Source organism: Scophthalmus maximus, chromosome 1 (genome assembly GCF_022379125.1).
Source record: "Scophthalmus maximus strain ysfricsl-2021 chromosome 1, ASM2237912v1, whole genome shotgun sequence".
In the NCBI taxonomy this organism is placed as follows: Eukaryota; Metazoa; Chordata; class Actinopteri; order Pleuronectiformes; family Scophthalmidae; genus Scophthalmus; species Scophthalmus maximus.
Genome location: NC_061515.1, coordinates 22,334,597 through 22,349,701, shown reverse-complemented (window position 1 = coordinate 22,349,701; position 15,105 = coordinate 22,334,597). Strand labels below are relative to the sequence as shown.

At 43.3% G+C, this 15,105-nt stretch overlaps 1 protein-coding gene across 3 annotated transcripts in view; it reads right to left on the bottom strand.

Annotated features, from left to right (window-relative positions):
* LOC118312341 (inactive dipeptidyl peptidase 10-like) overlaps window positions 1–15,105 on the bottom strand; it is a 51,015-nt gene that overhangs the window by 24,028 nt on the left and 11,882 nt on the right. The window contains exons 1-3 of one of the 3 annotated variants that reach the window (XM_035636872.2): window positions 11,866–12,058; window positions 8,231–8,345; window positions 7,595–7,690 (exon numbers count right to left, since the gene is read on the bottom strand). In XM_035636872.2, the coding sequence (XP_035492765.2) occupies window positions 7,595–7,690; window positions 8,231–8,345; window positions 11,866–11,922 (268 nt within the window). In that variant the 5' untranslated portion in view covers window positions 11,923–12,058. Of the gene's footprint in view, window positions 1–7,594; window positions 7,691–8,230; window positions 8,346–11,822; window positions 12,059–15,105 lie in introns of those variants that run through there. The other 2 variants (XM_035636879.2, XM_035636866.2) reach the window with 2 other exon arrangements.

Here is a 15,105-nt window from a genome sequence, read left to right as displayed (position 1 = left end):
GACGTCTGCATGTCTGGCAGCCGCTGGGTATCAGTAATACGAGCTTTACACAGGCTCTATTGGGGATGTATTATTTAAGAGAGGATTCTGCTTTTGTGGTACCTGTTTTGCGTCTCAGGCATGATTTACTCATTTTATAGAATGTCATTGTGAATAATGCATCATTCATTTCCTTGCTATTCATATGTGTCCCTGGCGCAGCCTTTTGTTTGCACAGACCTCATTAGCAATCATGTACGAAGCACGTAGATATAGCATTAGGCACTCCTCCATAATACACACATACACACACACACAGAGACACACACACACATGCTCACACATGTCCGTGTTACACAAGTACCTGGATGTTTTTCCTCACCCTGCTTGTAGTTGGATACAAACGAGCTCTACATTAACCACACATTAAGAGCACACAATCTAAACAACGCCCCAATGAATAATTCACTCATCTACTTTTCAGCAGTAACCCTGCAGCATATGGCGACGTCAAATTAAATAAACGCAATGAAACCACTGCCGCTGAAAGGGGATTACATGGTCAACCCCCCCCCCCCCCCCCCCTGTAAAATCAAAAATCAGCGTAGCGTTAATAATGCCGAAGATGATGCAAGAAAAACCATTAATAAGGCAGAGAGGGCAGAGCGGAATACTAATGGCGCCGCTTTCTGCGTTTACTCTGCACTCCACCAGCGCCTGCAGGGGAGTGCACAGTGACATACAGTATTTATCAGTTTCCCCTATTCAGACTTCGTCTCCTCCGCTGAGCGCGTTTATCGATGCGGCTCGCATCGACGTTCTGCCGCAACTGTCGGAGACCTCACCCATCAGTCAATCCGTCAGTCAGTGTGACGTCATTGACACCTCGGTGTCCGTTAATTGATTTTGCCCGTGTGGCGCCTGTTGCTTCGAACTACCGCCCTTTGGCCTCCTTTTAGCGATAAACATGACGGGCAGCAAAATCGCCGGCGTGACCGCAAAAGACCTCAAAGACCTGAGGAGGGGATTTAGGGAGCTTTCACTCCTCCCTCGTTTGGTCCGGACCTTCGGACTTTTTCAGTTGAGTCCAGATCGAAATAGCAGGGGTGAAACCTTTTTACCCCATTGCAGGAAGTTGACACAGCATTAAACAACAGAAGAAAAAGAAGTGGAGGAGGTACAAAAAAAAATAGCCGTGGTACCACTCGGGGGGAAGGGATTAAATATTTTATTGCTAAACAAGGACATTAATTTGGAGCATTCAGACTAGTGTTGAATACTGTGCCTGAAGTTGGTGATGCTGGTAGAATCACCATAACAATATCAAAGTGTCGATGAAATTATAAAAAATGATCAGGTCCATTCATTGCCGACACTCACAGACGCACGCCTGTCCACAAACCAAGCAATATCAAGTATAGGTAAAAGCAACCCACGAAGGTGATGGGGACAGGACGTACGTGTGTTACGCAGAATTCTTTGGTGCGCTCCCTAAATGGCAACGTGAAACCAAAACTAACCGGATCAAAAGTACATAAGACCTTGGTCCAGACTTTCAGATGTGATATCGCCCTTAAGTGATAAAGAAGATTGGCTGGAGAATTCTTTACTGTTAACAGTTTTTGTAAACTTTGTCTGTATCTCACTTCATGCTACGGATTCTCGGGTCCTTATCAATCTAATACAACAGGATGTGCACCTGATGACATTTATGTATTTGCATGAAGGAACGTGCTCCGTGTGGTCAGGAAACAGATTTGGGCGCCAATGTGCTCGATTGTTTTGCTCCGAAGGGTTCGGGAATGAAATATTATCTTAATGATGTTCGGCTCTTGTTTAGCTGCCACTGGACTCCGGGAGCTGCACCTTAATTCTCGGGGCTTCGGTCTTTTGAAGTGGTCGGACGTGACTCTGGCATTCTGAGGGCATGGCAGGCTCGTTGCCAAAATTTCACCGCCTCTTGCTTTGCGTCACTCGATTTATCAACGGTGTGGTGTGACTTGAAGGACTATTATAAGACATCTGATGTTAAGTGTCCCTCGTGCTATTAAATTAGTGCGAGCAGCTATTGAGAGCCTGACTCGGTGTAAGGGGGGGGGGGGGGGGGGGAGGAAGAAATGAGTCAAGGGGGTTGGGGGGGGCTGTCAGGGAAGCAATTTTCGGCGCAGACTTGTTTGAATTACATGCACAACACCTCCAGGAGGCCCGGCGGTAAATTCAGGCCCAGACTCGGGCTCGAAGCTCTCGTCAGACCCGCTCGACTTTAGATTTACGCCACACAACATGTCAGACGGTAATTTCCCAACTTCATCATCAATCTCAACAAAACAGCTAATGGCACGGCTGACACTGTTGGGCTGAGAAATTCAATATTGTGGCTCTAGGGGAAAAAGGGAAGAAAAAAAAAATCACTTCTCTCTCTGAGGTGATATAATGCAGCCTCTGTCAAACCTGCGCTGATGGCTACCTATGATTTCATACGCGCGACAATATGCGCTGTTTTGCAGTCGAGCCCAGGTGGACCAAAATGACACTTTTTAGAGAAAAACTTCTCTCCAACTTTATTAGACAAGTGCTTTGAAGGGACCATCCTGCATTGTAAAAACTTTTTTATTAACAGCCGTCTGACATTAGTTGCTCCCAGGTTGCTAGGAAGGTTTTATGCCACACACAACATTTTTATTGTGTGTAGTAAATTTTATCAGCTGATATGGGACTGAAAAGTCCGAGTTGTGGAGACCATACGAGCAAAAACAAGAAAAGAAAAAAGCTGAAAGTTGACGGTTAGAAATGCACTGACTTACTTTCCAGACAACTCAAATATATTGTTGTTTTAGTCCATTAACTTTAGCCAGTTATTTTGTTTGTTTTTATTTCCAGTTTGCGCTCAAGTTATTTTGCTGTACGAGCAAATTGACAATTTGCATAAAAAAACGTAATAGCAGTCCGCTGTGGAAAAATGCAGAGATCGAACCAAAACAGTAAAGTTAGGGGCCTGAAAACCGAAAGCTCTGTGTGACTGATAGGACCTGCAGAATAAGCTGATTATCATTTGCGTGCTGATCAAACGTTCATATACAAACCATCGTGTCATAACTGTTTACACAAACTTGTTGATTATAGCAGCTTTGCACACCACATACTGAGCTCAAAAGCTCTTGTACACACGTGTGTGTGTGTGTGTGTGTGTGTGTGTGTGTGTGTGTGTGTGTGTGTGTGTGTGTGTGTGTGTGTGTATTAGCAGCCACCCCAAACCAGGGCCCATAATGAGAAGCCACAGGAGTACTCATTAGATTTATCGCCCTGCGGAAGGACAGCACGCAGCAGGTGGTGGGAAATCCAGAGCAGGAAAAACCATCTCTCACGTCTCCGTCTCCCTCCACTTCTGTCCTCGCATTCCCTCATCTCATGCCTTCCGTCACACCCGGCGAGTCTCCAGAAAAGGTGTTATGGAGATATTTAGTCCTCATCTACTCTCCTCTAACTCGGCTGTCATGTTGTCAACAAACCGGCTGAGATTCTCTATTTTTTCCGTTTAGCTCCTCTGGCCGTAACTGCCGTGTATGTTCTCTCTCTCTCTGACCGTGTTTTTCGACCGTGGGGAAATGTTTACGGAGACTGCTTTTATTTTTGGTGCTGGCTACAGAAAACAAGATGCTGCAAAGTGGCAGTTGCTGAATTTTGGGGTTGGTCAGGCCAAGTTGTCGATTTATAAAAGCAGGAAAGACAAGATAGGACATGTGTGCGGACACGAGCTGACAGACATGTACGGGTCTCTGGTGAGAGCCAGAGTGAGAGTGGACTTCAGGTTCCACTCTCTGATGAACGACATGCAAGAGTTTTTAAACCAGTGGTGTTTCACCACGGCTGTGTGTTCAGTGACGGAGGGAGAGCTCATCTTTCACTCTGTGTTTATGACCTGATTTATTTCTGGTTTTCTGTTATTTTGTTGTTGTGTGTTTTTTTTTTTCTCATTTCATTTGTGGAGGACCGTGATGTTCTCTTGTAAATCTTAATAAACATTGTGTTTTTTAAAAATCAAATCAAATCTCTCTCTCTCTCTCTCTCTCTCTCTCTCTCTCTCTCTCTCTCTCTCTCTCTCTCTCTCTCTCTCTCTCTCTCTCTCTCTCTCTCTCTCTCTCTCTCTCTCTCTCTCTCTCTCTCTCTCTCTCTCTCTCTCTCTCTCTCTCTCTCTCTCTCTCTCTCTCTCTCTCTCTTCCTTGGATGCATATGCAATCTGTCAAGCTTGGATACGAGTGAGAACACGTGTTTCGTAGAGAGATGCACAAAAATAGTGGGATGCGCTCGGTCACACACACACACACACACACACACACACACACACACACACACACACACACACACACACACACACACACACACACACACACACACACACACACACACACACACACACACACACACAAACACACACACACACACACACACACACACACACACACACACACACACACACACACACACACACGGGGTCACGCTGCAACGACTCCAGCAGAGTGCGTGTTGAAATGTGATGAGGACGTGTCGGAAGATGTGGCCACGGAGAAGACATCGGGGAGGAAAAAGGTCGGCGGAACCCGAGTGGAGGCGTGTGATGGGAACAAGGCTCGTCGTGAGAAAAATGTGATCGGAGAGCTGTGAATCTACTGCATTTAGATTGGCCACAGTGACCTAGATTACAGTGACACACACACACACACACACACAGACACACACACGTACAGCAGAGAGCAAAATTGCAGTTTAGTGTCCTGCTCAAGGACACGGTGACAAAACCCCACAATTAATGGCCGACCCCTCTACACACCAGGGCTACAGCTGCTTATAAGAGAAGACCTCTGGAAGGGGTTGTGTCACCTTCTGCTGCCCTTCTAGAAGAACTGTTTGTCTCACTTTACCAGAGCTACGAGCAGGTTGGAAGCATTACATTCACATGTGAATGTAATAAAATACCTATATTTACTGACTCCGTCTCACTCCATTGTCGACTTATGTCAAACGTCTCGCTTTCTATAATATCTGTGCCTGGCAACTGGGGTATATTAAAGGTGACACGTTATGTAGAAATCACTTTTTCAGTGTTTGTGCACATGAATGTGGGTATCTGTGGTGCCGGCCGGCCCACAAACTTGTTTGTCTTTGCTAATAAACACTCTTAGTGCAAGATTGTGTTGATTCGGTCTGGTTTATCATCAGGGTGGGAGGATTATTTGACCCTGAGTCACTGTGGACGTGACACTGCGAGGCCATCTGTGTTTGGATACGCGGGTCAGCGGGTGGAGCTTCGATTAGCTCATGTGTTTATGCAGAATAAAAAAGGTCACAGGCTGCGTGTTCATGAATACAAATCTGAAGGTTTTGGGTTTATGAGTGATTCTCAAGTTTTTTTTGGTGGTTCATCAAATCAGTCCTTAAGTATTTTTAATTTGATTTTTAACTGAAGCATGAAAAGAATAAATGAAACAGCATGTAGGTGGTGAGCAAAAGGTTCCTCAAGTACATGAGGCTCTGCTGGGAGGATTTGAGTAAATGATCTCAGTATTTCTTCCACCAGTGGCCCTGAATGCATCACAGACTTCCCGAAGGTGTCTCGTATGTGATTAACTTTTTTGACAGAATTCAAATGAAGTCATTAGTTTTTTTAGCACAGTAGACGGACAAAGTGAATATTAGAAGTTTCTGCATGAACCATTGTCTCCTAGAGTTTGTATTTAACCAAGCAGATCATCAGGATTTTCTTCCACATTCATGAATCCACTGTAACTCCGCAGACAGCTCACAGTCGGCAGCTCATTTTCAGACACTATTATCTTGGTGGATAAATGTTTTTTAATAAATGTGGAATTATAACTTGCTCCCTCTCGTCGCTGACAAATGTTTAGCGTCTGTAATGAAACCTCAGGTGAAGAGATTCTCATTTTCTGCTGGTGCACTTCCCACAGTGCTCTGAACCTCTTTCGCCTATATATATATTCCTCTGGACAATATAGTTTTACTATTCCGCTCATATGTTCACCAGATAGGAAAAAAAAAGAACATAAATTGTGTGATTTAATTTTCAATGATGGGACCAATTAACCTTATAATCTTTTAATTATCTTGTAATTTCTTTTAAATTGCATGTCTTTAATCTTATATTAATGATCTCTATTAATAAGGTTATGCATTTCAATTATTAATCTTGTGTTTACATGCGGCTAATATGCAGTGAATTCTTTGTGAAAGAAACACAGCATGATTGTGATTTTTATCAACACAATGAGGACACGTTGTTTGGGAACGTATCAGCGAAAATTGACTGTTGCTGAATTAATGAAAAAACATATTCAATTTGTTTTCCTTCAATATCCACTTTTTCAACACAATATTTACTCTTAGCAACCAAACCCTTGTTATTTTTTTAAGGATTTGTTTCGTAAGTTTGTTTTTAAGGCACTAGTTTGAGGAGAGGGATAGACTGTGTGCAACAATTACAAGAAACTTGATGAAACTTTAACATTTAATCTTCCCTTAGCTGCTATATTCATGGTGTTTTGCTATAATAAAGGACCAGATAATGCGTGTGATGTGAAAGGGGCTGTTCATTAGGAGAATTATCACCAGACTCTGTCAAAAGCCTCAAAAGCCACCGACCGTTACCGTCGGTTACCTGCTCAGCAGCAAACAGCCAACCCACACAGTTGCAGACCAGCCTGATGAACACAGTGGAGCATTAAACAGCGAAAGAGCCAGATATTTTACCTCAACAGCTGGTGGAGACAAAATAAAAGAGAGATAATGAAAACACAACTCTGAATGTCCCGTTTGTTTTGTGGGGTAAATTGGCATTACTTACAGAAGAACACTGTCTTCAAACCTGCTATCAAACTCGAAACAGCGACCTGAGCAGCCCGACTTTGACAAGCTGTTCCCTCCAAAATACACAACACCCGACCAAACCATTTCATTTTCAGAAGATGAAAATACAAAACATGAGCAAAGCCGACCTCAGGAAAACTCACATACTGCTCCTCAAATGTTCAATGAATTTACTGAAATTACTGTCACATTTTTGTCAGTGCTCCCCGGTTGTGCATAACAATAAATCCTCGTAATAGAATCAATCAATAAACGTTAATGGATAGATAAAGCCATTGGTTTCAAGTCGAACGTGAGTTTATGTTCAAACCAGCACTTAAGCTAATGAGCTTTCTACTGTAGCTGTGACAGAGTCTGACGGTTCGGAGTGAAACAAAACGGACTCGGCCGCCTCCTGCACCAACAACAACGACCCCCTAAACAATTCTCTTAGTTAACAGACATGAACAGTAACATCCAGGATCCGACTGCCTTCTACACCGACAGATTTTCAACACACCACAAATATTTGAATATAAATGTTATATAAAACAAAGGAGGGTGTCGGCGTTTCGGGGACATCACAACCGTGTCGGTGGCACATTGTTAGCCCCAATAATGTATAAAAAGATTTGAAAGAAAAAGCCAGTAATTCTTGATGTTGTCACTGCTGCTGCTGCTGCTGCTGCTGTTGTCGTTGTTGCTTTTTTCTTTCCCTTTCATCACCGAGAGATTTCGTTCCTGATGTAGTGCTTACCACTGATCCACATGGCCTCGGGGTCATGAACGCTGAACTCTGGCTTATACAGATCTGCCACACTCAGCTTGGACTTGCTGCTGCCGGGGACCTCCACTGTGAGTGGGAAAAACACACACACAAATCCATCTTATTTTCACAGATTTATCTCTCTGAAGAACAAAAGGACAAAGCAAAGAGACAATCAAAAGCAAACACCGCATCAGAATGGTGCCTGGAAAGACAAATGGCAGGAGAGAGGCCGGGGGAAACTCGCCGATAAAAGGAGAGATAAAACGATGCAGTGATTACATTTATTCATCTATGCATGAATGCACATATTATGTATATACACACACACACACACACACACACACAAACACAAACACACTGAAGGCCTAGTCATTTTTCAAGAGATTTCACTGCGGCATGTGACGCTGTCAGAGAGGTTTAAATTCACACAGAGTGGCTTGAAATGGAATATATATGCATATGTGTAAGTAGAAATAAAAATAGGATCAAATTATATATAAAGCATCAATGTTAAACTGTTTCTACCCATTAAGCTGTGATTTCTTGCAATGTCTAATGTCTTCTGTGATATGAGTAGAATTTTATTTAGTATGTTTCCATAAACCCTGATGTAGTCTGACATACCGGGTGTGAGGACGACCACAGACATGGTGATGAGCGAGCAGACCACTACGATCACCAGTAGAGAGATAGCGATGCCCTTCCAGTTCCTCTGCGGCGGGCTGACGTCCACATAGTCCTGCAGACACACACACAAAAACAAACAATCAACACTTTTGCCCAGTGCTGTAATTCCAAAAATCACGTTGCGATACCAGCCTCTGCCCTTCTGATTCCTGACACAAGACCAAAGGTGATGGATCATGAGGACTGAGGACCAGGGCTCCGCAAAGACACGTCAAGCTCCGACATTTCTCTTATACAGATCCGTGCACGGGGGTCAACTGTCATGTTGAAACAGGAAATGGACAAACTGTTGCCGCAAAATTGGAAAAACGCTGTGGTGTTGAGAGAGCCAGCAAGAGGCTAATGAAAACGTCTCTCTTGCCGTCGAATCAAAGTTAAAGTTGAGTGTGCGTGACTTTTTTTATTATTTTAAAAATTCCCACAAATTGATGACAAGTTTCCATAATGACGTTCTCTTTCCTTCTCATTGTAGATTCTCTGCAAACAGCATATTTACCATTGACGAAGAAATAAAGACAACTTGATTTCTGTTTTTCTACATTTCAATAAAACCTAGAACAGAATGAATGAAACGTTTTCTATTGATGACACTGGCAGACTAATTAGCAGTTACCCCTAGCGTCTAACTACCGGATGCATTGAGTTTTGAATTGAAAGTCTATTTTTATAACTGGAGATTGGAAGGAGACGGACTGTTATTCAGCTTAGATTCGTTCGGTCTAGACAGAGCAGCGATTATCCACCAAAAATAGCCATTACAGTGGCGCTTCTTTGTGTTACAGAAAAAGGGACATAGTGTACAATCAGAGCTTTTACTTCTCCATTTTGAGCCTTTCGGGCGACGCTCTTTTCTGAAAGCAAAGGTTTGAAAAGAAAAAAAGCAGTTTTCTTGAAGGATCTAGGACTGCAAAAACTTTTTTCAAAGTCTTGACACCTCTGACCCAGCCCTTGAGGAAGCGCCGGGGTTACATCAGTTCTCCGGTCCGATCATTTCTCTCTCTGGCTTCAAGGCTCGGTCAGTGGACGTTACCTGTGGCGAACTTTTAAAGGAGAGAAAATGACGCACGGAGGGGATTTGAGTTCACCCTGATTTGCCGGACGGTGGACGCGGACGAGTGCTGGCAGGTTCCCAGCTGTGGCACAGCGCTGAACTTTTGACAGGAAGCCGTCATTCGGCTTCCCTCCGAGCTTCAGGGAGACACAGAGGGAGAGACAGCGCGAGGCCTCTTTCACACCTCAGACGTATCAGAGCGAACGCTAACTTCTTCGGCAGTGAGACTGTGAGACGGACGAGTAGGTACGTTAAGGTACGTGACTTGGTACGGGCGGCGGACTGAACTTGTTATCTGCTTCCGTGAAACTGAAGCACCATAATGACAAAACCTTTTTTTCTTGAAGGAACGAATGTGTCAGAAACAGAAGATGAAGAGGAGCAAGTGTGCCCAGAACAATCTGTACCACGTGTACCGCTGGTGAGGTGGAAACAGTGGGATTAATGAAGCAGGAACACGCGCACGCGCACACACACACACACACACACACGCATACACATCGATGCCGCTTGCTTCAATTTCCAATGAAGTGAGTCAGAACAACGATGGTGATGCAGTGAACTGTGTCTGCCGGAGCTCACTTAACAAACAAACACACACATGCACGCACAGAACAGAAAAACAGAGAATTAGCTCTAAGATGTTAAACTAATACTCAGATAGAAGTCAATGGCCCAAAGGTTGGAGTGGTTGCTCCACCCACTGTGTGTGTGTGTGTGTGTGTGTGTGTGTGTGTGTGTGTGTGTGTGTGTGTGTGTGTGTGTGTGTGTGTGTGTGTGTGTGTGTGTGTGTGTGTGCATCTGAGAGCAGGAGGGGGCAGTCAAGGAGATAATAGATCGACAGTGTTTGTGCTGAGCTCCTCTGAGACTGAACAAGCTCATTATATGAAACTTATTTAAGACTCGAAAATAACAATGAATCTGTCGTTCATTTTCTGTATTTCATCAATTAGTTGTTTGGCGCATAAAATTGTGAAGAATGCTGATCGTGTGTCCCAAACCCAAGGTGATGTTTTGTTTTGTCCACAAACCAAGGATATTCAGAATAATGTATTAAAGTAGCAACAAAACCAGGATATATTCACATTCATTTTTAATAAGATCGTTTGATGTTCTCAAATTGGAGAATCTGCAGCTCTTATTAGTCCTACATTGTTCCATATCAATCATTTTTGATCGCTGGGGCAATTTGGTGAGACAAAAATAAGACTTTTAATGAAGCCGCCTTGTGATTGGCTCCGTTTTACTGATCTGTTCTAGGGATTAAGCAATTGACGGATTAAATCCCCATATTTGCAGCCATACATTGCGTATGTGTGCCATTCTCAAGTTCCCGGGGTCTCTCTCTTGGAAAACACAACGAGAACCAGTGTAATCAATCAATAAAGCAAGCTTAAAATCTCAGACCCCCAAAAAAACAAAACTCAATATTTACTTGAGGGGAAAACTGGCGTTCCCATGGAAGCAAACAGGATAAAATAAAAATGCATCAAAACACGTAAGCAGCCTGAAGGAAAAGACACCAAACGAGATACTTGACAACAAGCCTCATCCAAATGTTGTTGTTTTCTCTCATATTGCTCCATACAATGTAGTACTGATCCAGCTGCTATATGAAGTACTATATCCCCATATGCTTTGGACTCGTCCTGCTGTGCATGTGATTATGGTCATCATGCCTGAAAATGAGAGCTGAGTCTGCGCATCGTGTACGCTGATGTGCTTTGCAGCGAAGGCAGCGGTTCTTCTCTGACACATGAATGACTCAGAGTCAACTCGCACATCACACACGAAGAAGAGATTAGAGAGCTGCAGTTCTTCTCGCAGCTGCTCAAACACAAACACACACACACACACACAAACACACACACACACACACACAAACACACACACAAACACACACACACAAACACAAACACACACACACACACAAACACACACACACAAACACACACACACACACACAAACACACACACACACAAACACACACAAACAGCAGCAGCATCAAGAAGAACATCCTCTGGCACAGGATCATAATGACTACCTGAGGACATGGAGTCGCACTTGGAAAAAGTGGGAACTGTACAGAGACTGAACTCAGCAGAGATTTACAGTTTGCATGACTTCAACACACTCCATGCTGTTTTAAATCCCATCATTCCAACATGCAGCTTGTGCTATCCACAATTAAAACAATTTTTTTTAAAAAACAAACACCTGCTGTCACGAGCATTAAATCATCACAACAACATATGATAGAAAAAAACATATATTTTTTTTACATGTGCAAACATTCCCGTCGCGACTGCGAGTTGAACCTTGACCTCACTCTACATTACTGTGTTCATTAAATATGTATTTCTGTTTCATCGTCTCCGTCCTGCAATTGTTCTAAGCGAGCACCAGCGTGAGATGCGCACCACAGTTAAAAAAAAAAAACTAAAAAAAAAAAACAACGGTTTTTTTTCTTCCCCCACATTGTCCTTCCAGCGTGCGTCGCAGGATGACAGGCGCTCGTACCTCGTCCTGCTGCGCCTCCTTCGGCTTCTTCTTGGTCGGGTCCTTGGACGCAGTCATCGTACCCGAGGCTTGTATATCTCGCGTTTGTCTTCCGCAGCTGCGACTCGTATCCGGCGGCTCCCCTCCGGTTAGAACATCCAGACCCGTCGGCGCCTCAATTTAACAGCAGCAGCAGCAGCAGCAGGAGCGTCAAGCTCACCGGGATGGGGATGGGGAGGAGGGGAGTTTCCTTCAAAATAAAAGCCCCGATTCTCGAGCTATACATTTGGGGTTTCTACTTCTTGTAAGAGCCATTTGTTTTGGGGTTTTTTTTTTTTTTATTTGCTTTGTGTTATGCTCTGTGTGTATGGGAGGGACAATTGAGCATCACTGAGTGGGAAGGCATAAAGCCAGGAAGGGTGACACACTGGTGTTCGTTGAGGCCTATAGTGTTTTTGACCGTGTGACCAAATGGAAAAGCCACTGTATACTTCTTGTAAAGACATTGCACAGCTGTGGTGGTTATTGGGGTGGGGGGGGGAGTACCATAAATAAAGTTTACAGTTGGCTATATTATTATTTATTTTTTTTTCCTAAATATATTATGTCAAATCCTGTTAACTAATGTAGCTATTTCAGTGAATTGTATACAATAACTGCAACTAAAAATGACTTTCATTCCATTGTCAATTGATCCCAGTATTTTAGTGGTATGAACCAACAGCAAGCAGTAGACACCACGAGACTACATGTCACATTTGAGAATCTGGGACCAATACATATTAAATTGTAGGCATATTTTGATTCTAAAAAAAAGACCAAAATGCTTATTTAGTTAATCTCAGCAAACTATGTTATCAATCAACCATTTATTTCTTGTGTGTGTGTGTGTGTGTGTGTTTGTGTGTAAGTGTGTGTGTGTGTGTGTGTGTGTGTGTGTGTGTGTGGGTGTAAGTGTGTGCGTGTGTGTGCGTGTGTTACAATGTTGGACCTGTTTGTGAGCTGTTAGTTGGACCGTTTTTTTGTCATGGGCTTTTATTCTGAAAAGCAATGCAAACATCCGGTATTACTGTATGTTTCTTGCTAACTTCAAGTTTGTTTTGTATCTAGTTGCACAGAAATGGAAAGATATCCATCTATCTGTCTGTCTATCTATCTGTCTGTCTATTTCACTGTCCATGGTGCTGAATCAGTGCAGCACTGTCCGTATGACCATGGGTCCATTCGTATGACCATGGGTCCATTCTTTTTTTCAACATGTGTTCAGTATTTCATTTATTTTGAACATGAAAACAAATTTCAAACCCAGTGGTTTTACTTTTGAGTGATTTCCCCATTGGCTAACAAAACTTACGGCAGCTCATGCAACTTTAAAACCTATTTAGCTTTGATGGATAATCCAGACTAGTGCTATATATATATGTGACACAAGAAGAAAGAAAGTTCCAAATATTAACTCAAAGTGCCTCGTCCAGTATATCACACAGCCACATTATGGCCCCACAGTTAACTAAGGTTGCAACAAGAATTCAAAGCAACTCGGTCATTAGTTTAATAATTAATTTAACTCAAAATCATGCATGTGGCCGAGTCAGCAATCAGCAATGTGTTGCTGACAGATTATGCAGATCAAAAAGTGATGAAATCATTTTATTACATTCTTCGCAGCAGTTTACGTATGTCTCTAAAACCAAATTGTATGTTTACAACCACCCTGATCCCTTCCCTGCAGCCTCACAGCAAAGGCAAAACAAAGGCTGCCGGTATTTATAGTTTCCTTGTGAATAAGAATGAGTAAAGCAGTGTAATATCCCCAGAGGGACTTAAAGTACGACTGTGTGTAGCACTTGTGTGGTATTTTTACCTCTGATGATGTCACTCTGCCATTCCCACAGTTATCACTTCAGGGACTCAGGGGCCCTTCTGCAATATCAAGCGTCAGAATATCCCTCGGAAAATAAATTGTGGGATTATGGCCCAGACCGAGTTGGCTTCATCTGAAACTCCTCCCTTTCAGAAGGAGAATGAAGCGAGACAATCGGACGGATCGGTAACCAGCTGGCCTTCCCCCGCTGCCAAGTGACTCAAATGCAAACTGATAGGTGTCACAGAGAAAGCCCCGCAGCGACACACACACACACACACTTGCACACACACACACACACACACACACACACACACACACACACACACACAGTATCTCATCTGAAAATAACGGCCTTAAGAGTAGGGAGGGGAAACTGGGAGAAAGAAAGAAAAAGTGAAGATGGAGCAGTGTTGTCTATGTGTGTGTGTGTGTGTGTGTGAATGTGTCTGTAGATTAGTACGCCCATCTCTGTTTACCATTGCTGGGCCTGTCTATCTCTTTCCATTCTTGGACTCCCCTCTCCTCTTTTACAAACAGTGGTTCGAAAAGATAGCAGCCTCACGTTGACGATCCAGGAAGAAGTCGCCAAAAATTCGAGAACAGCATTGTTTATTGTGGGTTGTCACAGGGCAGAGCTGGGATCCCCGCTGTACGGTGAAGTAGCAGTGACTCACCGTACAGACTACAGACGGGAAGTCGCAGTTGGTGTGTTCGCTCGTCTCCAGAACGTTCACTAGTGCTGACGATCACGTCTCCATACTGCCCCCTACCGCTCTTGTGCATATTGCATACTGTAGATGAAAGCAGGTAGAGTACATCTCTCCGGGTTAGGTTCTTGTTAGGTTTTGCACTTGCAGTCGAGGAATAAAAGCTTTTGTTCCGCAGCCAAAAAGACAGTTTGTGTGACAAAGCGCCTTTATTCTACAGCGTGTGGCATCATGATTGATTGGCGTTGTCATCTTCAATTTTCTATTGTCTCCCCGCTCTGATTCCCTAGCTTTCCCCCCTCTTTATTAGAAATATGTGACATTATTAAATGTGTCAGCTGCATGCAGTAGCTTGGCAGTGCCACACACATTGTGTAGTGACGAGATATAACCAGTGCTTGATATCACAAAAAGAGGTCGATATCTGCCAGAGATTGACCGATGCCACTGTTTATTGATCAATGTGATCAAAGTAAGAGTATTGGGAGTAGTAAGGCATCATGGGAAATGTAGGATCCAGTGTTTTCGGAACTTGACTCATATAAGAGATTAAGGGTTATGATATCAAAGCCTCTCCGGGAGTAATTTTGAGCATTCTTTTATAAACCTCTCGCTTGTTGTTACAGGAACTAATCAAGGCTCATTTTAACTGGAAATTAAAAATATATGAAATATGTCTAAATTGAA